Raw genomic sequence first — 27416 nt, 5'->3', positions numbered from 1 at the left:
ATCATTTTGCAAAGGCACAGATATTTATATCATGCCTCTGTCTCAGTTTTAAAGCTGAGTGTGAAGAGGAACTTCTTATAAGTTCTCTCTTTTGCCCCTCTCTCTCCAGATGAGAAACGTTGCACTACTTTAAACTAATCTACTGTAGAATATAATTTTATGGAAATTATATACATTCCTTGAAGCAATTTAAATGTATTCACTTTTGCTGCTGATTGAAATAATGAAGGGAGACTAATAAATAGGAACACATGCGGATAAATGCTGTATATGTTGAAGACTGAAACCTCAGAACTACATTTGGAAAAAAAAACACAAACAATTTACCTGACACAGAGAGGACGATTACCAACAAGATTTTGAAGGGCATGGCTGCATCAGATTGAAATTTTTTATCCAAATACGCACATACAGGTCTTGATTATTATTTACACTGTAAAAATGAATGGCAGAAACAAACACTGTCAGAGTAATCTATTTATTCACATAAATACTACACAAGACTAACAAATATTATGCAAGACTAATACATACTACACAAGCGCACACAGTGAGTTAAGGTGCTGCTAATGTCCATAAATTTCAGGCCTTTTACTTGAGGAATGTTATTTGTATTGAAGAAACAGCGATAATTTCTACCCAGAAAATACATTTTATTTTCATATTTGATTCGAGTTTTTTCTTCTTACACTCCAAAATACTGTGAGATAACTTTGACTAAATTAAATAATATGATAATACACTTACCAGGAGAAAATTCTGATCTGACCTCAGTGGTTTGATAATGTGCCATTAGTATTAAACACCCTTACAGACAGATCAGTGTGGCAGAATATGATCGCAAATACAATGCTTCACACTAAATATAAAAGTAGAATGTGTTACAGATCTGACTCACTTCCTGAAGGTCGTACACATTTTAGATTTTATCGGATACAAACGTTTCAATAAAATATACAGAGTCGTTTGCTTTGTGTCTGGACTGGACCAGTAGTGCCTTTTCAAAAAGACTGGGTAATTCTCATTTCTTTGCCCCCACTGTATTTTTGAAATTCAGATGTCAATAATCATGTTCATTTTTACATACTATGCTTATAAAATAAACATAACTACTATGTTTACAAAACACAAACTGTTGCTAAGATCTGAGGCTTTGCCTATTCCAATACATCCATCAATCCGTCCATTATCTATACCCGCTTATCCTGAGCTGGAGCTGGTGCTGGAGCCTATCCAAGCATGCATTGGGCAAGAGGCAGGAATACACTCTGTGCAGGCTTCCAATCTATCGCAGGGAACACACACCATTCACTCTCACATTCATACCTATGGGCAATTTAGAGTCTCCAATTGGCCTATTTGCATGTTTTTGGACCGTGGGAGGCAACCGGAGTACCCGGAGGTACATGCAAACTCCAAACAGAAAGGCCCCAAGCCAAAATTTGAACCCAGTGCCTTCTTGCTGCCCACTGCACCACCGTGCCACCCCTCTTCCAATACATGTACAGTAGAGGTTAAAATAAAAGTGATTGTAAGAGGTGTGATAGGCATCAGGCACAGGTAAACAGGAGCCCTATACAAAATCCATTACTGTTTGTTTGCAAACCACCGATTATACCTGCCTGTGTTTTGTTTGACCTGCCCTTGTGCTCTGTTTGACCTGCCCTTGTCCTCTACCTGCCTGTGTTCTGCCCTGCCCATGTTTGTGAGTTCCTCTTGTTTTCTGTTTTATTTAGATATTTTTTGAGTTTGTGTTTTTGCCCTTCGTGTCCTTTCTGTTCCCTGTTTGTTTGCCTTCCTTTCTGTAAGTAAAGTCTGTTAATTTTCTGTAAGTAAAGTCTTTGTTAATTTTCTCCCTTTTGAGTTTCGTGTTTTTTTTCCACTCTGCGCCTGGGTCCCAGCACCCGTACCGTTACAAAAACAGGGCTACATCGTGCACTTATGCTGGTAGAGGAGGTGTGATCTTAACTGTTTTCAAACTGTCTGAAAGGGCCCTGCTGACAGGCTCATATTCCTGAACATGGCAGACTAACTGTGATGATTGCAAAGCTTAAAGCAGAATTGTTTGCATTTATTTATTGATTATTATTATTATTATCATTATTATTATTATTATTATCATTATTACATTTTTTTAACCAGGAGTATCTCATTGAGATTAAAAATCTCTTTCAAGAGTGTCCTGGCCAAGACAGGCAGCAGCTCATGCAGTTTAACATGTTTGCAAAATGACAATATAAAATCAAATTATAGACAACAAAGATTATTTTACAAGAATGGAACTTCACTGTGTAATTTGAAATATTGGTACACAATAATGAATATAAAAACATTAAAGAGCTACATGAGCATCACAGCTGTGTAAAATATGTTAACAGTAGTTTAAAAGCCAGAACAAAGGCGGGAAACATATTCCAATGCGAATGACAATATGTTGCTGCTGTAGCCCAGCCTATAACCCCCAGATCAACATAAAGATTGCACTTACTTTCGCAGAAGATATAAGGAGCGGACAGGTGTAGTTATCTTTGTGAAAGTATCACGGCTCTGGGGCCCCAAAGCGGGTACTGTGAGGTGCCCCTGCTTGGCTCTTTTGTGCAGAGGAGTAGCGGGCGTGGCTGTGGATGGAGCTGCCTAATTTCAGGCGAATGCTACCCTGACCACAGACAGTTAAAGCGCTGCTCACTTCCTGCAGCCTGTTCTATTCTTTATTTTATTTCACACCTCAGTTCAGTTGGGGTGGAGCAGCGCTGTATCTCTGTTTGATGTTCATGTGACCTTTTAGATCTTTGGTTTAGCTTTGCCTGTTATACGGTCCTTCATGCACATAATTAGTTGCATTTCAATGCTTATACTTCATAAAGATGATTTTTACTACTTACAGCCGATTGGATTATTGTATCTTTCACATTTCACAGAAATGAAATAGATGCCCACACGTAAATAAAATGGAATTTATGTGAATATTATTTTATTCATTTATTTATTTTATTTTATTTTATTTTTTTTGGGGGGGGGGGGGGGGTTTGCAGGCAAACCATGCTGGCCATATAATGAAAATAATGATAATCTTTATCAAAACAGAGGTTCAAGGTTCACAGCGCTTTACAATGCTCAAATAAATCATAATATATTGATACACATAATAAAACAATGTTTGTAAAGAAACCATATAAAAAGATGCATTATTTCAAATAGCTAACCAGACAGAAAGTAAAAATGAGGTCAATACAACAAGGCAATGTAAAATGTCAAACTAAAACACTGTTTTAAAAGATTTTGGACCTTGCCTTTAAACGTGACTTAAATTTGGAGATTATAATCTACATTAATCTGCATTATAATCTTCCCATTCAATGTGAGAGAGTACATGCGCATGTACATGAATTATGAGCGTGTGTATAAACCAAAAAGAAGCAAATAGCTTGCATTGTATATGAACTACAAACATGAACATTTATGTCAAATACAAACGTGTGCACAGAGTCACTGAGATGTGTTCCCATTGGGAAGGGATGAACAAGTTACCAGAGACCTCTAACATAAGTTTAATATGTCCCTGGTGCATCTGTTGAAGCTTTAGTTCGTCCATTTTAGTGGGATCTTAAATTTTAACAGTATGCTTAACTGTTCCATACGGGAACTGAGTTCACTTGGTCTCAAAATGAAAAGAGCCTCATATTGGTTGGGTGGGGGGGGGAGGGTTCAGGCAGGTGACTATAGCCTTCCCTGGACTCCAACCAAAACTGACCTTCATCCCTATTCATAGAGTTTTTTAGAGTAAGAGAACTGATCTCAGATCATGTTTCCTCTCTTCATATCCAAGCTTTATCCATAATGGCCTAAAGACAAAACTGATCCTAGATCAGAACTATTCTCTGAGATGTTTTATGAACTGTAGAGTTGTGCTTGGAGGTTCTGGGCAAGTGAGTCATGCTTTCTAATCTGGATGATGGCTCCTGTGGTCCAGGCCATACAGTGTAGTGAGTGATACTATGACTCAGATACTATGACTCCAGGGGTGAGAAAGTAAAGCCCTGCCATGTTTCTTCTGCCCATGAACTCATCCAGCTGATTTCACCAATTAGTTATTGCTCCTGGCTGAAGAGTTGTGCTAATGAGCAAATCCTGGTGATTGGAAAAAAATATTTGGGGACGACTTTTACTCTCTCTCTGTTCTGACTACCACAATAAGATTGCATAGTTTATGGGATTATTCCTGTCATTCAAATGGCATAGGCCTAGTCAGCAAACCCACAACTTAAAACATACAGTAACAGCATCTCAGAATCTTGAGATCAATGAACACATAAATGAATAATAAATTCTGGTCCTACCTTGCACTGTGACCAGCAGAGCAGAAGCATTCTGAGCTCCAAGACTGTTCTGTGCCTCACAGCAGTACTGTCCTCTGTTCCAGGATCCAAAGTTAGAAAAGTTCAAACTCTGTCCAGATCCTGCCTGCCAGGCTCCAGTGTCATTCTTCTTAAACCAGGTGTAGTTCTGCACTGGTGGGTTGGCATCACTGCTACAGGTCAGAGTCACTGAAGTGCCCTCCACTATTTCACCAGAGGGGCTCACTGATACTGAGACGCTCTTTGGAGGATCTGAAAGAGAAAATAACAGGTCCTGCAGTTTTATATAGATCTCACACTTACCTCAGTTAAAGTATGTTTCCTTTTCCTCAATGTTTCCAATATGTCATTTTGTTTGACTGCTATTATTGCAATGACATCTTTCTTTCAATTTTTAGAATTAACTTAATCCGATATCATTTCTAAACATAATACCTTCCATTTCCTAATCATTATCTGCAGTTTGCTCTTCTGCCCTGTTCTCATGTCTTTTAAAGGTACATTAAAATACAACTGCATCATCGCTTTTTCAAAATGAGTAACAAATGACATCAGTAAATTTAAATGCATGAGTTTATCCTCAAATACTCACAGAGAGTCACTGCTGGGGATGGGAGATTCTCATGGCCTCTTACTGCACAGGAGTAGCTGCCTGCATCTCCACTGCTGGCTTTGAACTGAAGGTAGTTATGATTTTGATATTTCTGTGTGGTGTAAGACAGAGATTGTCCATTCTTGAACCAGATGAATGTTTGGCTGCCAGTCAGGTCAGTGCAGGTGATTTTACAGGTTAGTGTCACCCTCACTCCCCCTCTCTCCTTGTGTCAGATTTCATTTCAACCTTTACACCTGAGTGAGAAGAAGAAATACAATACCACAATATACTGAGTTATTCAACAAAATTCCACATTGTACAGCACCCACAATAAATGTATGAATGCATATTACTGTAAATGGTCCAGCTTTTCATTTCAATTAAAGATTGAAGTCAACTGAGACCCCAAAATCTCAATCTGTCTGATAATGGAATGCTTGTGCTCTGGATTGGCTGGCATAACGTGGTGAAAACATGCAGTCATTCCCCACTCTTTTAAAAATTATTTGGTGGCAGATAAAGGGTGATACCGCCAACTACAGGGCATTGTATTATCTCATAAAAAGCACGTTTTCAATGCACAAAAATGCCAAGTTACTCACACATGCAAAGCACTGCCTATAACTCATTCATTCAAACTGGCTGAATCTAGGCCTACCATTAAAAGTATTGACATCAAAATGATGCCAAGTTACTGTACTACAAACTATATAGGATATCTTGCCTCACCGAAATTAAAGAAGGTGTATTCCAAAGCAATGCTACCCAATGTTATCTTAAAAAAGAAGGCACTTGACAATTCAGACATGCCTGCCCCTTTTTTGAACTGGCAATGGAGCATCTTACACCTTTGCACTATACAGCGATGTAAGATGTTGTGCTTGGACAGCATGGTTGGACAGACCAATCCTCTTTCTGGGATTTGTAAAATCCGTCTTACATTACGTTGTTATGAAATATTGGGTTGTCATTCCGTTTTAAATTACTAACGCTGGTTTTGCGATAGGGGATGAATACCGCATGGGGGCCCCCTGGTGGCCACGGGGGCCCTAAGCAGCCGTTTAGTTCGCTTATGCCTCGGGCCGGCCCTGCATGCATTATTTCCCAGTAAAACAGAAGGTGGGCAGACACTCACATTTCACATTGACTGCAGGGGAAGTGACTCCTCCTGTAGCACAGGAGTAGAGATCTGTATCATCAGTGAGGGCTAAATTGATGGATTTTTTATTTTTATTGGACACAACTTTTCCATTCTTGTACCAGGTAAAGGTTGGGCTGCCACTCAAAGTGGAGGTGCTGCTACAGGTCAGTGTTACACTCTGTGCCTCATTCTCTGTCACTTTCACCTGAAGACCTGCACACAAGAATCAACATGATAAAAAGACCATTCTGTTTCTATTAGAAAATGATTAGAAGTACTGACAGTTAATAGAATATAAAGCAAGTTTATAATTACCTGTAACTGTCAATGAGACTCCAGAATGACCAGTATATTTTCCACCATAACGGTCGGTCAGGAACCTAAAGCGATATATTGCTGAATCGCTTTCTTTCAGTTGCTTTATTCTGAAAGTGCAGTCACTGTTCTGATTCCTCAGGTACTCCACACGGTGAGAGTACTCTGGGTCCTGGGACAGGTCCTCAAGCTCCTGTGGCTTGTTCCAGTGAATAAACCAGAATGTTCTCTGCACTGTGTGAGATGTGGGATATGAGTAAGTGCAGCTCATGTCTACTGAAGACACCTTTAAGGCACAGATTGTAAGTCACTCCCCATCCACTCTGGCTCAGCACACCTGAAAAATATACAAACACACGCGCACACACACATACACACACACGCACATACACACACACACACACACACAGACACACACACACACAGACACACACAAACACATCCACACACACATACACACGCAGACACACACATGCACATGTATACGTACACACACACACACACACACATACACGCAAACACAAGTATACATACACACACACACACAAACACACTGCTCAGAAATCCTTTAAAACACAGATGTGTTGGCAACATGGCAGATAAGGGATACAATTAACAAAACTTTAAAACAAATGCACCTAACTTCTCCAAAACTATGGAACATCAATAATTAGGGGCCAAGCACCGAAGGTGCAGGGCACCTATTGTAATCGTTAGTATTATTATTATTATTATACTTTCTGCAATGGGAGTCTATGGCAGCCCATAGAACCCATTGGTAACTTTTTATGAAAATTTTCACATTGATAAAGGACAGTCCAATCTATGCAGGCCTCGAATTTGGGGTCAAGCCAGCCAACTCTGTAGCGCCACCAACAGGCCAAACTTCAAGGTACATTATTGCTTATAACTTTTGAACCGTTTGTCCTAGAGTTGTGCGGATTGCTTCTGCTGAATCCTTGGGTCATGCCGATTCCAATGCACTCATTGCCGTTAAAACGCGTCATAATAGATTTTCCGCCATTTTAAATTATTCAAAAAACCTACTTTTGCGAACTAGTCCTAGGGCGTTGATCCGATCACCACCAAATTCGGTAGGCATGATCTACAGATGGTGCTGATCAAAAGTTATTCACAGAATTTTGATCAAGCAAATTATATGGACACAATGAACCAATGAAAATTGAGGAGGGCGTGGCTTGTAACATGAAGGTCTGTAAATTCTGAATGGTGTCACCTAACACCATGAAACTTGGTAGGCCCATCAGCAGCCATGAGTGGAGGCTAACCCTCCATTTTCGGCCTGATCAAGCCAAGTGGTGGCGCTAGAGAGCTCATTATCTGTTTAGGGCTAACCGCTAGGCTGATGTTTTCGAAACTCGGCACACATACATTGGGGCACTCTATGTGGACAGGGAGCAAATATGAAGCCGATTGGCCAAAAGGTGGCGCTGTCATGAGCAAAAAGGTGTTCTTCTTAGATAATTTTGAACAAGCGTATCTCCGTCCCCATTTGAGCTACAGCCATGAAATTTTGCACATATGTGCAACTCGTCAAGGGTAACAAGTTTCTAATTAGGACCCATAAGCCCCGCCCATTAGATTTTCCGCAAATTAGACATCTTTTGGCCTAGAGCTGTGATCTTCCACAAATTAAACTTTTCTGACAAACGCTTCAGTTGCTTTCTGCCATGGAAGTCTATGGCGGCCCCTTCAACCGACTGGTCGGTTTTTACAAAACTTTGCAGAATGGCTGTGCCGCTCTCCCTGCGACGGACTGGTGTTGTCTTCAGGGGATCCTCCGGTTGCTTGTCGGCCAGGCGCCCCATTCGTGCTTGGCCCCGCCATTGCTGCTCGCAGCTATATTTATACTTGTATTTCAATACTAACTAATGTCAGTAGATTGCAGTAGCCTCCGATCTATGTGAGATTCGCAGGTACAGGAAGTCTTCCTTAGTAGCTAGCTTTGCTAGAATGTAGTAGCAAACCAAGCTAGATATGAGCGAGTGTCTGCGTATACCATTGGCTGAAAACTGTTATGTTTTGCTTACAGTGAAAACAAACTGGTTTTAATTTAATCGTGCCACAGATATTTATATCATGCCTCTGTCTCAGTTTCAATGCTGAGTATGAAGAGGAACTTCATCTTATCAGTTTTATCTTATATCCCCTCTCTTCTCAGATGAGCGATGTTGCACTACTCTAAACTAATGTACTGTAGAACATTATTTTATATTAATTATTTACATTCTTTAATGCATTTTAACTGCTTTCACTTTTGTTCCTTCTGATTTAGTTTATGAAGGGAGACTAATGAATAGGAACACATGCTGATAAATACTGTATATGTAGACTGAAACATCAGAACAACATTTGGAAAAGCACACACAAGCAATTCACCTGACACAGAGAGAACGATTCCCAACAAGGTATTGAAGAGCATAACTGCATCAGATTTAAAATATTTATCCAAATACACATATACAGGTCTTGATTATTATTTACACTGTGAAAATGAAAAGTAGAAATAGAGACTCTCAGAGTATTCTATTTATTAGCAAAAATACCAGACAAACAAATACTACACAAGCGCACACAGTGAGTTTGTGTTGCTAATGTCCCTAAATACTCAGTTTTTTATGAAGAGGTCACACAGTCCAGACAGCAAAGACTCAGACAGGATGTTACTTGACAATTGATATTTGTATGGAAAAAACAACAATCATTTCTAGTCTGAAAATACATTTTATTTTTTTATTTATCCCAGTTCAATCTTCTTGCACCACAAAATATTGTGACATAGTTTTGATTAAATGAAATGATATGATAATGCACTTACCAGGAGAGAGTTCTGGTCTGGCCTCAGTGCTTTGCTAATGAGCCATTAGTATTAAACAGCCTTGCAGACAGAGCAGTGTGGCTGAATGTGACTGCAAAGGAAGTGCTTCACACTAAATATAAAAGTAGAATGTGCTGTTGCAGAACTGACTCACTTCCCCTTTTTTCCTAAAAGTCATGCACATTTTATCAGATAAAAACGGTTGAAGAAAATGAACACAGTCGTTTGCTTTGTGTATGGACTGGACCAGTATTGCCTTTTAAAAAAGACTGGGTAATTCTCATTTCTCACGCCCCACTGTGTCATTGAAATTGAGATAAATTTGTAACTATGTTTGTTTGCATATTACGCTTATAAAATAAACATAACGATTATGTTTACAAAAATGATTCCAGATAGTAATCATTCTGACATAAATGGAGTAATGAAGTCAAACTTCGCATTTTTAAGTATTCCTGAATACACATGCCCTTGCAGACAGATATAATCACACACACACACACTTTCATGTGCACGCATGCGCATAAATAAGCACATGTATGAATTTAGCAGAGACATTTCTTCCATTCACAGATGTCAAAATAACAGTCATTGTTTCTGTTTTCAAAATATAGATATATGTCAGTACATCTGTATCTAGCAAAATGACCATTATATTCCTGAGATATAAAAAAGCAATAATGAATAAAAATATGCTTCCAGCATGTGCATGACTGAACTGAAACATCTGTGACTGCATTGGCAAAGTACACTAAAGCTACCAGCAGTAAGCTAGTTAGTTAACTAGTTATCTACTAGTTATCTGCTAACTGTTGCTAAGGCCTGAGGCTTGGCCTATTCCAGTATATGTACAGTATAATCAGTCTGTAAAATCAGCAGAGATTAATTTTAATGAGACTGTAAAAGGTGTGATAGGCATCAGGCACAGGTAAACACACAAACTTCAGGAGCCCCATGCAAAATCCATTACCTAAACCAGATTATTTAATTCAGTTTAGTAAAAGATCTTGCAAGAAATTGATCTGAAACGCTCATACAGGATTCACATACTGCAGTAATAGTGCCATCTACAGCCAAACGAAATGCACTGCATTCATCTCTCCTCCTGAGGTTAATTTCACAGCCACAAACAGCAAGTGTGACCTACATGAATCTGGGTGTTACAGATTCTTTTTTTTCTTTTCTTTTTTTTTTCAGTTTTTTAAAAGATATTTTATATACATATATATATATAAGCACGTTTTCAATGCACAAAAATGCCTTTTCTCATTTGGAAATCCTGCAGACCCTGTGAGATGTTTTTTTTTAAAGGTCAAAGGGTCAAAGGCCCATTTAGTGCTGTACCTGCACATGTTCTATTCCATCAGCAGAACTCAGGGGGTAACACCTACAGTACATGGTCTACTCACAAAATTCTTCAAGCATATGTTTTTTTGTTTGTTTCATAGAATGATTGGTTAAAAAATGAATGGTACGCTCTAACGTTTCGTCATACAAAAACCAAAAAAAAAAAAAAAAAAATTAACACTACTAATAAGCATAATATAATCACAAAATGTGCCCAAGAATGTCTGTAATAGTAAATGTTATACAAGTATTAATGAAAATAATAATAATAATCTTTAAATAACATATAAAGCCCATTTCTCCAGTACATTTGGCCAACAAATACATTCAGCAATGATAATGGCTTTCAGTCACCAACATCTTGATAATACTTTGTGTACAATATGAAAGCATGAGCTAATATGCATGTAAATTTTGATAGAATGCCAAAGGAATGATCCATTCTGGGTACATCTTTGCAGACCCAATAACCACAGTCATCCTGGTCATGTGACAAAGGCACAGTCATGTGACCTGAGTTCATGAGGAGAGTTTATGTTCACTGGTTTTAATAAATACTCTTAAATGTATCATCCAGTGAAGGATATGTTTGGTTCATACCGCTTGAGGATTACTTTGCAGACAATTTGCTGTTTAAAGTTCAAGCAAAAACATAGGAAATGCTCACACATTAAAAGAAATGTCCAAATTTACACTGAATAACCAGCATTGGTCCACAGTTTATGAAGCAAGATATCTTCCTGGTTTATTTTCACATGTCCAGTTTTCGAAGTGTGCTGTAGAGAACACAGTCTTCCTTTACGGATGGGGCTGGTGACCTGCATGGAGAAAACAGTGCATTTAGACTCTATTAAAGTCACAGACATTCTCATTCTCATTTCAGTCAATCCTGCCTGAGCCTTTATCACATTTAGACACACCTTGCAACATGAAGCACAAGCAGAAGCTTTAGCCACAGAACAATTATCTGGAATTTTGGAAAACATTACATCACTGTGATGTCACACAGCAAGGAGATGAAAAGAGAAGGAAGTTGACAAGCTGAACAAACCAAATGATGAATCTAGATCAGCGGAACATTCAGTCCTCGTGTTACCACGTTCTTCTTTTGACCAGGCAGAGAAGTTCTTAGCAAAGCAGCAGCGAGAGATTACAACATTTTAAAATACTTGAACTGGGCTTTGGGACTGCAACAAACAAATAACCAAAATATAGAATTAGTGTGCATCAAGGCAACACCCGGTCCTACAAACACATAAATATATAAACTGTTACAGATGTACTGAGAAGTACTGGAATCTCAGAAATGCTCATTTGTATTTTTGTTTCCAGGGTTTGTTTTGTACATGCTTACATGACTAAGTGTTATGGATGCACATTTTTTGGCTACCATTCATTTCTAATATTGTACACGCTGATGTAAATGTCACACATCTACTATGGTTAGAATCTAAATACTTCTTTGTGTTTTTGTTTCCAACATAAATCACAGCACAACAATCTCAGCTCTCCCCAGTGAGACACTCTGGTCTATCCAGTGAGACACTCTGGTCTATCCAGAGAGACACTCTGGTAAATCCAGTGAGACGCTCTGGTCTATCCAGTGAGACACTCTGGTCAATCCAGTGAGACGCTCTGGTTGCGGGCTGAACAGAGGAGTAGACGGGAACTTCACCGTCATCTCTGTCCGTAACCTGTGTTCCAGTGTGACTCATTGCCATCTCTGAAACGTTGCCATCGATGGGACTTTTATTCCCCTGCAGGGTAAAGAAAAGAGGCAGGAGAAGGATGGGAAAGTTCCACAGAAAGGTCCTGTTCATCTCAGTGAGCTCCTCAGAGCTGGAGTGAGCTACTCGCCCCCATAAACGACAAACCATGCATTTAACCTGATATAAAAAAATCAGCTAATGAATCAATGTATTATTTTCAAATACATGCCATCAGCAGTTCAATATCGACTGAACCAGACATACAAACTTAATACACTTAATACGATTTCTTGTCTCCATCATGACCTGTTTTACAGTGGGTTTTCATAAAATTTTGGAAAGATTGCATTCTGAAGTACTTCTTTCATTCCAAAGCATATATTTGCAATAACCAATAGCAATAAACCACTATCACAACAATAATCTGTGTGTATTTATTCAATGGAAACAGGTGAATACAACACATACAGTACAAGTCACTCTCCCTGGCTCTCTATGTAATGCACAGATTATTTCATGCGCTTAAGCAGTATTGTACTGTGTAACGTTACTGTCACACACTGCAACCCCTTTTGAGAAAATGAAACTGTCCTTAAAAGGGGAATACAAATAATGAACTCCTGAAATATTTCCATTAAGCATGTCAACACACATAAGATCATAACCTCATACTGTAAATCTGTACATAATCTAATAAACCTTCAAGGTCACATGACACACACTGCTATGCTTTCTACTTATTTGTAATAAAAGTTTATTTATTTATTTAAGATCCTCATTTGCAATACACAGGTGCTATATAAATAAATAAACCATGTCTCATGATTACTGTTATAAAGCATTGTGAGTATTAATCAATCTTCATAACTCTAATTAAACTGTATTATGAGCAGATTTTAATGTATAAATTTTTATATATAAGTATATAATGCATTATAGTCAGGCATTATAGACAGTGTTAACCACATTTCCGTTTTTGCTTAAAGGATGCATTATGCATTATCAAAATTATGTTACATTCGTAGATAAATACATGTATGCATATATGCAGACTGATTTCATTAACTCACCTGCTTGTCCCCTTCTGTCTCATTTGTTGATTTTCTCCTCCTGATTATTCAGAGAAGAAAGAAAAATAAAAAGTAAATCTACCTTCAGACAAATCTTTAAACAGCCCCCTCTTGTCATGGTCCTGTTTTCCTGTCTGTGTTTCCCTTGTTGGGCCGCCAGATGGCGGCACTTCTGTTTTGTGTCCTGCTCCCCCCCTGTTAATTGTATGATTGTTTTCAATTGTCTCGTTATCCCATCATTGTTCCCACCTGTGTCTTGTTATCCCCTCCTTCTGGTTTGATTGTTTTTTGAGTTCACCTGTGTCTTGTTACCCCTTGTCTATTTAAGTTCTTTGTCCCCTTGACTCGGGTGCTGGTTCCTTGTGTTTGTTCCCGAATTCTGTTTGTTGCAAACTGTATGTACCTGCCTGTATTTTGTTCCTGACTTGTGTTTTGTTTGACCTTCCCTTGTGCTCTGCCTTCCCGTGTTCTGCTCTGCCTGTGTTGTTGAGTTCCTGTTGTTTTCTGTTTCATTAGATTATTTTTTTGAGTTTGTGTTTTTGCCCATTGTGGCCTTGTCTGTTCCCTACTTGTTTGCCTGTCGTGTTAGTAAAGTCTTTGTTAATTTTCCCTTTTGAGTTTGTGTTTTTTCCCCTCTGCGTTTGGGTCCCCCCTACCCGTACCGTGACACCTCTTGTATAAACAGCATTTTGCTTTTGTTTGAATGATGTGTATTGCTGAGGCAATAGTGCCCATGTATGTGTATATTTTTTATTGTTCAGATGTCATTTGGTTACAGGAAATGAGCCTGAGTTATAAGAGGTTTCTTCCTGCCCAGTAAATGTAGTTCTGCTTTATTCAAACCAACACGAGCTCATGGGCAAATTGATGCGCTTGACAATGGTCTGTAACTGTCCACATGATTCATATTAAGAACGAGCTTTAAGGGGATTCTGTTACCCCATCATACAGGTTTGATAAACTAATTGGGACACTAAAACGCATCAGTCAGAGTTTATAAAATTGACATCTCAATAAAACAAGATGTCTAATAATGCAGTGGTCTAAGCACTAATCAGACATTAGAGGGGGGAGTATGGCATCAGCATGATGTAACGTAGCTAATGCTTGACAAAAACATTCCACAAAAATGTGCACTCGTTTTAAACTATGAGTCTAAATCATACATACAGTAATTCACACTGGAGTGACTACAAACCGACTCATTTACAATCCCGTACCTCAGGCACACACACAGAAACACAAGAGCCAAAATTTCAGCCACTCCCACAGCTGCAGCCACGATCAGTGACTGACCTCCTAAGCAAAGTCAGAGAGATGTACCCGTGTCAGTTATGATATAGCAGTGTTCATTTCACAACATGCCTCAACAAGGTCCTTAAGGCGAAAGTTTATAAATGTTTAAAAATACCCCTTACATGCCTACCTTTACTAGAAATATCTGTACATTTGAATTTTACTGAATTCAATGCTGGAATCATGATACTTTTAGTTACACTGCTCATCATTATCTACCATGATACGATTCGGATTGTAGCACCAATATTATGGTCAGCATTGCTTTGTAGCCTCTGGATCATAATCAGTATCACATAAAATATTGTATCAAATATGTTCTGGCCCTACCTTGCACTGTGACCAGTAGAGCAGAAGCTTTAGCTGAGAGAGCTGTGTCGGCTAGTACAGGAACCAGATATGGGCATGCATACCCTAATTCCCCCAAAAAATATAAACTATAATCTAAATGGGGGTGATGTACTGCATATTGTTTTGGAGGTGATGAAATCCATATATGATTATCCATTATGACCTTTACAAGTAAGTCATACTTTCTTGTCTAGATGAAGGCTGGTCCTAGTTATACATTATTTTCAGTGATATCATGACTAAAAAAATCAAACACGCAAGTAATCTATAACAGATTCTGAAACAGAAACAGTCACCTTTGTTCAAAATAATAGGGATATTATTGTAGATCACTTGTCACTCACCTTCTATGTTGACTGACACAGCAGTAGAATTCTGACCTCCATGTTTATTCCGTGCCTCACAGTAGTACTGTCCTCTGTTCCAGGATGTAAAGTTAGAAAAGTTCAAACTCAGTCCAGATCCTGCCTGCCAGACTCCAGTGTCATTCTTCTTAAACCAGGTGTAGTTCTGCACTGGGGGGTTGGCATCACTGCTACAGGTCAGAGTCACTGAACTGCCCTCCACTATTTCACCAGAGGGGCTCACTGATACTGTGGTGATTTTGGGAGAATCTGAAAGAGAAAATAACAGGTCCTGGAGTTTTAAAGAAAAGTCACACTGAGGCATTCTTGGGAGGACCTAAAATCATTAGAACAATGTGGTCAATTCCATATAATTTCTAATTCTCTGTGTTGCGTCTCAAAACACTAGTAGACACATTTATTTCAAAGTAATGTTTATGATGGAGCTGAAATCTCACAATGTGATGTGGAGGGGTGGTGTGGTTAGGGCGCCATCTGCAGGTGGAGTGGGAGCCGCATAGCTGGCCTACAACAACAACTGTTTGCAGTTACATTTGATTGGTAATGGTTTATATGCTCTGCCTGCAGTGAGACCGGGGTGCTGGAATGAGAGACGCACGCGGGAGTGGCATGCCATCTAATCCCCGTCCTTATCGTCTGTGTTTTGTTTTGCTTTGTTTTGGTTTCCGTGTTTTTGGTATCGAGCGCACAATAAAGCCTTGGTGCCTCTAACAATGACGGATTGTGTGGTTTGTGCAGACTAGGACTGCAGAACCTGTTACAGTAAATATCCCAGTATATCATGCATTCTTACAAAATGAACTGGATATATTGTAGCTTTTTATGGTAGTTGGAAAATGTCACAGCAGAATCAAGTTTTCAAAAGTGACAGAAGTATTTAGATATGTCTTTTTAGCATCTTCATTAATAATGGTAACTTCATTTTTTAAAGTTGATCAGCTGCATGTGGTACCTTATTTGCCCTTTGCAAACTCAAAATGACTACACGTCTTACCTAAGACATGTCAGTATGATCAGGCTCATCGCTTTATGATAATGTAATTATATCTGATTTCTCCTCCACTGGCCAGTGTGACTGCTTTACCCAGTGTCTTACTGCTGTGAAGTTGCCCAAAGACACTCAGGAGATGCTGACTCTTTGCTCTGTGTGTATGAAGATGAGATGCACTGATATACTCACATTGCACATCAAGACGTTTAGCAGGAGATCTTTCTGTCCCAATCCCATTCCCTGCCTCACAGTAGTATTCTCCTGCATCCTGCAGTGTGATGGTTTTAATGGTGTAACTGTCCTCTGGTCCTCCTGTCTCTGAGGATACAGCTCTATTATTCTTAAACCAGGTGTATCTCTGCACTGATGGGTTGGCATCACTTCTGCAGGTCAGAGTCACTGAACTGCCCTCCACTATTTCACCAGAGGGGCTCACTGATACTGAGACGCTCTTCGGAGAATCTGAAAAAGACGATAACAGGTCCTGCAGTTTTAAACAAAAGTCACACTGCTCTTGGGAGCATCTAAAATCATTAGAAACATGTGCTAAATTCCATATAATTTCTCACTCATTGTGTTGCGTCTCAAAACACTAGTAGAGACATTCATTTCAAAGTAATGTTTATAATGGAGCTGAAATCTCACAATGTGATGTGGAGGGGTGGTGTGGTTAGGGCGCCATCTGCAGGTGGAGTGGGAGCCGCATAGCTGGCCTACAACAACAACTGTTTGCAGTTACATTTGATTGGTAATGGTTTATATGCTCTGCCTGCAGTGAGACCGGGGTGCTGGAATGAGAGACGCACGCGGGAGTGGCATGCCATCTAATCCCCGTCCTTATCGTCTGTGTTTTGTTTTGCTTTGTTTTGGTTTCCGTGTTTTTGGTATCGAGCGCACAATAAAGCCTTGGTGCCTCTAACAATGACGGATTGTGTGGTTTGTGCAGACTAGGACTGCAGAACCTGTTACAGTAAATATCCCAGTATATCATGCATTCTTACAAAATGAACTGGATATATTGTAGCTTTTTATGGTAGTTGGAAAATGTCACAGCAGAATCAAGTTTTCAAAAGTGACAGAAGTATTTAGATATGTCTTTTTAGCATCTTCATTAATAATGGTAACTTCATTTTTTAAAGTTGATCAGCTGCATGTGGTACCTTATTTGCCCTTTGCAAACTCAAAATGACTACACGTCTTACCTAAGACATGTCAGTATGATCAGGCTCATCGCTTTATGATAATGTAATTATATCTGATTTCTCCTCCACTGGCCAGTGTGACTGCTTTACCCAGTGTCTTACTGCTGTGAAGTTGCCCAAAGACACTCAGGAGATGCTGACTCTTTGCTCTGTGTGTATGAAGATGAGATGCACTGATATACTCACATTGCACATCAAGACGAATAGGAGGAGATCTTATTATCTCAATCCCATTCTCTGCCTCACAGTAGTATTCTCCTTCATCCTGCAGTCTGATGGTATTAATGGTATAACTCCGCTCAGATCTTCCCCATGAGGATACAGCTCTATTATTCTTATACCAGGTGTATTTCTGCACTGGCGGGTTGGCATCGCTGCTGCAGGTGAGAGTCACTGAACTTCCTTCCACTATTTCACCAGAGGGGCTCACTGATACTGAGACGCTCTTCGGAGGATCTGAAAGAGAAAATAACAGGTCCTGCAGTTTTATATAGATGTCACACTGAGGGGTGACATCTATATAAATATACTGATATACTGATACTGAGATGCTCTTGGGAGAATCTGAAGGAGGGAACAATGGTTTGTTGTTTCATGTGAAATTTAAACCTGACTCAGGCATACTGTTTGTAGTGTTTTCCCATCATTGCATTATGGCATGTTTTCAGGTATTGAAGTTTCATGCAATGCTACAATGACAGAACATTTACATGTAGCATAGTATAATCTTTACAATATAGCTGAAAATTATAGTTGAAAACTAAACTAAACTTTGAGATTTGAAGAAGTTTGGCTTCTGGTACTCACATCTCACATTAAGAGCCACTGCAGGGGACTGAAGCTCATAGCCTTTCACAGCACAGGAGTAGCTGCCTGCATCTTCACTGCTGGCTGTGAACTGGTGACTCTGATCAGTGAAGGGCAGAGGAGATCCGTCCCTGTACCAGATGAAGGCTGGGCTGCCAGTCAGAGTGCAGGTGGTGCTACAGGTCAGATTCACACTCTGTCCCTCTGTCACTGTGTCAGGATTCACCATCACCTGTAGATCTGCAAATAGCAAATTAAACCTGTAAAAAAGCAAGCTTCCAGTCCTACTTGTGGGAGGAGAATCCTCTGAGTTTATACCATTAAATAATTACCAGTAACTGCCAATGTGACCCCAGGTTCTCCATTAGAAAGTCCACCATCAAGGTCAGTCAGGACCGTGAATAGGTATGTTTCTGAATCAGATTCTCTCAGCTGGTTTATTCTGAAAGTGCAGTCACTGTACTTATCCCCCAGGTACTCCACACGGCGAGAGTACTCTGGGTCCTGGGACAGGTCTTCACCGTCCTGCTGCTTGTTCCAGTCAATAATAAACCAGAATGTTTTCTGCACTGTGTAATTCGGGGGATATGAGTAAGTGCAGCGCAAGTCTACTGAAGACCCCTTTAAGGCACAGATTCTCTCAGGGGTGTAAGTCACGCTCCATTCCCTCTGGCTCAGCACACCTGAAAAATATACACACGCACACACACACACACACACACACACATGCAGACATACATACATGCACATACACACACACACACACACGCACACACACACACACACACACGCACACACGGACACACACACACACACACGCACACGCACACGCACACACACACACACACATGCAGACATACATACATGCACATACACACACACACACACACACGCACACACACACACACGCACGCACACACACACACATGCACACATGTATACATACACACACACTTACACGTGCACACACATACACACACATGTATACATACATCCACACATGCGCACACATACGCAAATGCACGCACACACACGCACACACCCACACAGACAAATGCACACACGCACACACGCACACACACAAACACACTGCTCAGAAATCCTTTAAAACACAGATTTGTTGGCAACATGACAGCAAAGGGATTCAATTAACAAAACTTTAAAACAACTGCACCTAACCTCTCCAAAACTATGGAACATCAATAATTGTACTTGTACTTCAATACTAACTGATGTCAGTAGATGGCAGTAGCCACTGATCAACATGAGATTCGCAGGTACAGGAAGGCTTACTTGTAGTAGCAAACCAAGCAAGTTAAGAGCAAGTGTCTGCATATACCTTCGGCCGAAAACTGTTATGTTCTGCTTGCAGTGAAAACAAACTACTTTCATTAAAACGTGGCACCGGAATACTTGTGTGGTCATTCTAAGAAAGCAACATGCGCAATCAACAGCTCCGATCATTTAGTAAAGCCACAGATATTTATATCATGCCTCTGTCTCGGTTTTAAAGCTGAGTGTGAAGAGGAACTTCATCTTATATATATCTATCTTTTCCCCCTCCCATTTCAGATGAGCGATGTTGCACTACTCTAAAATAATGTACTGTAGAACATTATTTTATATTAATTATATTCATTCCTTAAAGCAGTTTAAATGTATTCACTTTTCCTTCTGATTGATATAATGAAGAGAGACTAATAAATAGGAATACATGCTGATAAATACTTTATATGTAGACTGAAACATCAGAACTACATTTGGAAAAAATTAAAAATAAAAACAATTTACCTGACACGGAGAGGACGATTACCAACAAGGTATTGAAGAGCATGGCTGCATCAGATTGAAAATATTTATCCAAATACACATATATAGGTCTTGATTATTATTTACACTGTGAAAATGAACAGCAGAAACAAAGACTGTCAGAGTATTCTATTAATTTGCAGAAATACCAGAATAACAATTACTACACAAGCCCACACAGTGAGGTAATGTGCTGCTGATGCCTAAAAATGCTTTGGGCTTTATGAAGAGCTCACAAAGATTCCAGAAAGCAGAGACTCAAACAGCCTTTTACTTGATGAATGTTATTTATATGTAAGAAGCAGCAATCATTTCTAGTCAGAAAATGCATTTTATTTTATATTTGATTCCAGTTTAATCTTCTTGCACAACAAAATATTGTGACGTAGTTTGGACTAAATTAAATAATATGAGGTACCCGGAGGTACATGCAAACTCCAGACAGAATGGCCCCAAACCGAGATTTGAACCCAGTGCCTTCTTGCTGTGAGGCAGCAGAGCTACACACTGAAAAACCATGCCACCCCTATTCCAATACATGTACAGTAGAGGTTAATATAAAAGTGACTGTAAAAGGTGTGATAGGCATCAGGCACAGGTAAACACTTATACATTCAGGAGCAGTATACAAAACCCATTACCTAAACCAGATTATTTAATTCAGTTTAGTAAAAGGTCTTCCAAGAAATTGATCTGAAATGTACATACAGGACTTCCCTATTTTAGTAACTGCCCCATCTACAAGTAGATTGAATGTATTGCATCCATCTATCCCACCTAGGTAAATTTTACTGCCACAAACAGCATGCTTTACCATTGCTACCATACGTTGCTCAGACGTGTTCATGCTTCATGCATCGGATTTTTGACATGAAGCCGAAACATCAACAAAACGCTGCTGTAGCTTAGCCTATAACCCTCTTATTAACATAAAGATTGCACACACTGTACTTTCACAGAAGATGAAAGGAGTGGACAGGCGTAGTTTTCATATCTTTGTGTATGGTAGCAGTGCAGTATGGTGGTTTGGGGGTCCAGAGTGTGACTCTGGGAGCTCTGAGGTTGCAGTTTCCATCCCCACCTGGAGCACTGCTCTGGGGCCCCAAAGCGGGTACTGTGAGGTGCCCCTGCTTGGCTCTTTTGTGCAGAGGAGTAGCGGGCACGGCTGTGGATGGAGCTGCCTAATTTCAGACGAGAACCACCCTGACCACAGGCAGTTAAAGCGCTGCTCACTTCCTGCAGCCTGTTCTATTCTTTATTTTATTCCACACCTCAGTTCAGTTCCTGTGGTGCAGCACTGTTTCTGTGGTTGGTGTTCATGTGACCTTTTCGAACTTTGGTTTTGCTTTGCCTGTTATACGGTCCTTCATGCACATAATTATTTACATTTCAATGCTGATATTTCATAAAGATGACTTTTACTACATACGACCTATTGTATAGTATTATTATAGTATCTTTCACAGAGATGAACTTGATCCCCACATGTGAACTAAATGGAATGCAGGCAAAACATGATGGCCATAAGAAGAAAATAATTATAATATCTTTCAGATCAGAGGTTTGAGGTTCACAGTGCTTTACAATGCTCAAATAATCCATAATACATTGATACACATAATAAAGCAATGTATGTAAAGAAAACAAATAAAAACATGCATTCTTTCAAATATCTAAAACCAGACAAAAACTTTAATTTGAGCTCAATAGAACAAGGCAATGTAAAATTAAGTGCTAAAACACTGTTTTAAAAAAAGTCTAGGACCTTACCTTTAAAAGTGACTTGAGTTTGGAGATTATAATCTGCACAGAATATAATAAAATATGACACTGTAATATCTTCAGACAGGGGTCAGGAGGACTATGCAAAGGAGACGCGCACACACACACACACATATTTTCAAGTATAAAATTTAGTTTCACAAAAGTTTAAATGATAGCAAAATCTATAGTTATCCTCAGGAATAGAGCACACCAGTAAATGCAGTTCATTTACAGTTCTGCCCATGTCATGAAGCCAAAGAAATCTACTCATCTCTGTTGCAGAGCTAAGCATAAACAGGAACTTAAGATCAATCATTTGTTCTACATTTCACAGCAGATGTGTGGTAAAAACAAAAGTAAAAAGATTCTGCTCAGTCTAGAATCTCTAAACCAAATTCAAATTCAAAATAACTTCATCTGTTAGGAACTCAATTTGTGTAAAAGCGTCAGTGCATGCTCAGCACATAACCGGACAAATGACAAACACAGACAACATACAAGTGAAGCTTAAAACAGTTTAAGATGTCCGCCTATAGGGCATCTAAACAACATATGTGATCTTGCATGTAAGATTTAGATTCTCATTTCCTGTAACATATGTCTGTAATTTTTTGCTTTCCCAGTCTAATTAGTGAAACAGGTTATATCAAATCATAGTAATTCTATATTCTAGCTTCTGATAAATGTTGTAACCTCTGTAAACTGGCATTAATAAGCAGAACTGAAGTAACTAAATTGTTTGCATGAGGCAGAGAGAAGGGCTTACAAAAATACTGTTGAGGATGTTTGGGGCATGGCTGCATTGGCCTGAACATACATATAAAAATCATAACTTATATTATTGCCTTTTGTTTTTTAAGCCATAACCAAAATTCCACAAAAAAATCACTGATATTCAGCGTTTAAAAGATAACATGGAAAGTAATAAAAGAAAGAGTTACTTTCAGCATGCAATGATATATATTTTTTTTATTTTTTTTTATTTATTATTATACATAATTTCAATTTTGAGAAAGCTAATTTACTGATTTAACGAATGCTGTGCATGTCTTCCCCACTGGTCACATAGCCACCTTTCAGCAGTGAGAGAGACTGATCTCCATTAGGATCACTAGATTAGCACAGAATAAAGCACTCGCTGTAATCCGTAGATCAGTGAACAACAACACTGTACTTAAATTTCTTCACTGTTTAAAAAATGCAATAAATGTAAGCGTGCAAAAATCAAAGATGTCTTTACTCAACTTCTATCAAGGCACTCTATTGAATCATATACATTATTTTACAACTCAATGAAAAAATGTGTTAACAGCCATTAAGAATAAAACAGGGCTGAATCATGCACTTACGCTGGTAGAGGAGGTGTGATCTTAAAGGTTTTCAAACTGTCTGAAACATGGCAGACTGACTGTGATGAATGCATTTATTTATTTATTTATTTGTTTGTTTATTTATGTATTTATTATTATTATTATTATTATTATTATTATTATTATTATTATTATTATTATTATTATTACATTTTTATTTAACCAGGAGTATCTTATTGAAATTAAAAATCTCTTTTACCAGAGTGTCCTGGCCAAGACAGGTAGCAGCTCATGCAGCTTAACATGGTTGCAGAATGACAATATAAAATCAAATTATAGACAACAAAGATTATTTTACAAGAATGTAACTTCACTGTGTAATTCGACATATTAGTACACAATAATGAATATAAAAACATTAAAGAGCTACATGAGCATCACAGCTGTGTAAAATACATTAACAGTAGTTTAAAAGCCAGAAAAAAGAGGGAACCATGTTCCAATGCGAATGACAATACTTTGCTGCTGTAGCCCAGCCTATAACCCCCAGATCAACATAAAGATTGCACTTACTTTCACAGAAGATAAAAGGAGTGTAGAGGAGTAGTTATCTTTGTGAATGTATGACTGCTCTGGGGCCCCAAAGCGGGTACTGTGAGGTGCCCCTGCTTGGCTCTTTTGTGCAGAGCGGGCGCGGCTGTGGGTGAAGCTGCCTAATTTCAGACCAGAGCCACCCTGACCACAGACAGTTAAAGCGCTGCTCACTTCCTGCAGCCAGTTCTATTCTTTATTTTATTTCACACCTCAGTTCAGTGTCCAGTGGTGCAGAGCTGTTTCTGTGGTTGATGTTCATGTGACCTTTTAGAACTTTGTTTTTGCATTGCCTGTTATACGGTCCTTCATGCACATAATTAGTTGTACTTCAATGCTTATACTTCATGAAGATGATTTTTACTACATACAGCCGATTGGATTATTGTATCTTTCACATTTCACAGAAATTAAATGGATGCCCACACATGAATAAAATGGAATTTATATGAATATTATTTAATTTGTTTATTTTATTTTATTTTATTTTATTTTCTTTGGGGGGGGCGGCGTTTGCAGGCAAAACATGATGGCCATATAAAGAAAATAATGATAATCTTTATCAAAACAGAGGTTCAAGGTTCACAGTGCTTTACAATGCTCAAATAAATCATAATATATTGATAGACATAATAAAACAATGTATGTAAAGAAAACAAACACAAAGATGCATTATTTCAAACAGCTAACCAGACAGAAAGTAAAAATGGGGTCAATACAACAAGGCAATGTAAAATGTAAAGCTAAAACACTGTTTTAAAAGATGTTGGACCTTGCTTTTAAAAGTGACCTGAGTTTGGAGATGATAATATGCATTAATCTGCATTATAATCTTCCCATTCAATGTGAGAGAATACATGCGCATGTACATGAGTCATGTGCGTCTGTGTAACAGGGTTATATAAACGTGTAACGGTGTCACAGGAGCATGTATGCAGCAGGGTTACATGAACATGCATGTTGCAGCAGGGTTACATGAACATGCATGTTGCAGCAGGGTTACAGTACTTTGTGAAAAATCCTCCACCAACAGCTCTTTATAAGATGGATAAGCTAGCAGAAACAGACAGCAGTTCTGTAAAGTTAAAGACAAAAAGAGACTCTTTCACCCTGATCTCCACCATTTCTCATTCTCTGCAGAGTCTCTCCTCTGTGTGTTTTAATCCCACACTGAGGCCTCGTCAGCTCTCTGAAGCGCAGAGTTTGTGTCGCTGGCTGCGTTTGTCACTCTCTGAAGGCTCTGCTCTGAGGTGAGATACTGGAAGAGACTCAGTCACACATAAGTGAGGCTCTAGTTGCACTGTTTAAAGGGAACCAGAGTGGCCACACAGCCCCTTGCATTCCCTATCCATGCAAGGATTGCATGGATTCCTTTCTTGACTTAGTGGATTATATATCACAGAATCACTTGAAGAATTTACATTACAGAAGTATATTTTTCACATGTCAAAAAATCATACTAAATAATATCCACAGATTGGGATGGCAGGTATGCCATCCCGCCAAGTTACGCCTTGGCGGGGGCATGCCCCATACCTATACAGCACCGAGAGTTTGGCACTTTTCAGGGTTCCCCACAGAAATAACCACAACAGCCACAGACACTCAGCCCTTAAAAACATTAAATTCTGTACATTCTGACCCCATTTCAACAGACAGATTTCATAAACAACTTCACATGTCCGCACAATAAAGCCCCAAACTAAGGGGATTTTGCGTTTTCTCCTTCTTCTTCTTCTTCTTCTTCTTCTTCTTCTTCTTCTCATTCTTATTTTTCCTGCCGCCTTCCCCACTAACAACATGTCTCCCCATTGGACATTTCACTGACACCAGCCAAATCTTCACCTACACGACCCAATCAAAAACGCGCATACACACGCAAAATACCCATACCTTTTTACTCTGAAACATTTCCAGTTTAAATAGCTAGTCCGCCTGTGGCCTAGTGGGCAAGGTTACAGTCTTGGGGACACGGGGTCGTTGGTCCAAGCCCAGCTAGGAACAAGGAGTACCATGGTGATTTCCACACTTTCTCGCTTTTATGTGCTATTTGCACAAGAGGCATTGAACAAACACAATGAGTTCAGTATTACATATGTCCGTTCTGTATTTTTTTTTTAGAAATATACGTTTTCAATTTATCGTCCTATTTTCAACCGGTTGAGAAAGTTCTCAACTTGGTGCCTCACGAACACAGTAACCACTCCCCTTCCCACGCCCCGTAAACCCATGGATAACTCGAGACCCATAGTTTGCGCCGCTGGCTTACGGGCAACACAATGCAAATATTTCACTAACGTTAGGTTCACTTAAATTAGAGTGCCTTTTAAGGACTATTAGATTATTTCTGGTTATATTCATTTAGCTAGCTAGCTAGCTAACGTTAGCTAACTAGGTAGTTCGCTTTCAAAAGCTATGTCATCGATAACGTTAGCTAGCTAGTTTGCTTTTATGAGGACGTTATAGTTCTGCTTTCATCTTAACTTGGCTAGCTAGATAGCAAAAATTATAATTGGATTGGGATGGCAGGTATGCCATCCCGCCAAGTTACGCCTTGGCGGGGGCATGCCCCCATACCTATACAGCACCGAGAGTTTGGCACTTTTCATGGTTCCCCATTGGGATGGCAGGTATGCCATCCCGCCAAGTTACGCCTTGGCGGGGGCATGCCCCCATACCTATACAGCACCGAGAGTTTGGCACTTTTCATGGTTCCCCACAGAAATAACCACAACAGCCACAGACACTCAGCCCTTAAAAACATTAAATTCTGTAAATTCTGACCCCATTTCAACAGGCAGAATTCATAAACAACTTCACATGTCCACACAATAAAGCCCCAAACTAAGGGGATTTTGCGTTTTCTCCTTCTTCTTCTTCTTCTTCTCTTTCTTCTTCTTCTTCTTCTTCTCATTCTTATTTTTCCTGCCGCCTATCCCACTAACAACATGTCTCCCCATTGGACATTTCACTGACACCAGCCAAATCTGCCCTACACGACCCAATCAAAAACGCGCATACACACGCAAAATACCCATACATTTTTATTCTGAAACATTTCCCGTTCAAACAGCTAGTCCGCCTGTGGCCTAGTGGGTAAGGTTACAGTCTTGGGAACATGGGGTCGTAGGTTCAAGCCCAGCTTAGAACACGTTTCTTTAACCTGCTTCAACCCTCACTAATAATTGTCTACTAGCCTACTTATCAATTATTTCTTTTGCACCATATTTACCCGCCGTTTACCGTTCAGTTATTAACCGGCTACAATATTGCTAAGCCACATGGATTCAACGGGAGCTCTTCTGTGCTTACTGGCCTGTGTTCTTTAAAACCACCGGCAGGTTTGCTAATGATATTTCACGCATTGCATAGCTATGGCATTAGCTAACGAAGTCAGGGCAAATGTATTCCTTTCATTAAAAAGTTACACCAGTTCACCACTGTGCCATTTCTATTAACTATATTTCTTCACTTGGCTACCGTACAAAACTTTCATATCAGCAAACGCCACGTTTCTATTTCTACATTCATGTTAGCTCGCTCTGTTCTCTATCTAGCC

At 39.3% G+C, this 27416-nt stretch overlaps 2 protein-coding genes across 7 annotated transcripts in view; both read right to left on the bottom strand.

Annotated features, from left to right (window-relative positions):
- Positions 1-20219, bottom strand: part of LOC118232142 (basement membrane-specific heparan sulfate proteoglycan core protein-like) — a 1449502-nt gene extending 1429283 nt beyond the window's left edge. Inside the window, exons 1-2 of the mRNA XM_035426794.1 lie at positions 20175-20219; positions 18716-19066 (exon numbers count right to left, since the gene is read on the bottom strand). Coding sequence (XP_035282685.1) covers positions 18716-19066; positions 20175-20217 — 394 coding nt within the window. The 5' untranslated portion in view covers positions 20218-20219. The remainder of the gene's footprint in view (positions 1-18715; positions 19067-20174) is intronic.
- A 36-nt stretch (positions 20220-20255) lies between these two features.
- LOC118232219 (B-cell receptor CD22) overlaps positions 20256-27416 on the bottom strand; it is a 38787-nt gene continuing 31626 nt past the window's right edge. For 2 of the 6 annotated variants that reach the window (XM_035426991.1, XM_035427022.1), the window contains one exon: positions 24410-25097. In XM_035426991.1, the coding sequence (XP_035282882.1) occupies positions 25017-25097 (81 nt within the window). In that variant the 3' untranslated portion in view covers positions 24410-25016. Of the gene's footprint in view, positions 20281-24408; positions 25103-27416 lie in introns of those variants that run through there. The other 4 variants (XM_035427031.1, XM_035427001.1, XM_035427010.1 and 1 more) reach the window with 4 other exon arrangements.

This window comes from Anguilla anguilla, chromosome 1 (genome assembly GCF_013347855.1).
Source record: "Anguilla anguilla isolate fAngAng1 chromosome 1, fAngAng1.pri, whole genome shotgun sequence".
Taxonomy (NCBI): Eukaryota; Metazoa; Chordata; class Actinopteri; order Anguilliformes; family Anguillidae; genus Anguilla; species Anguilla anguilla.
This window is presented reverse-complemented; position numbering and strand designations above follow the sequence as displayed.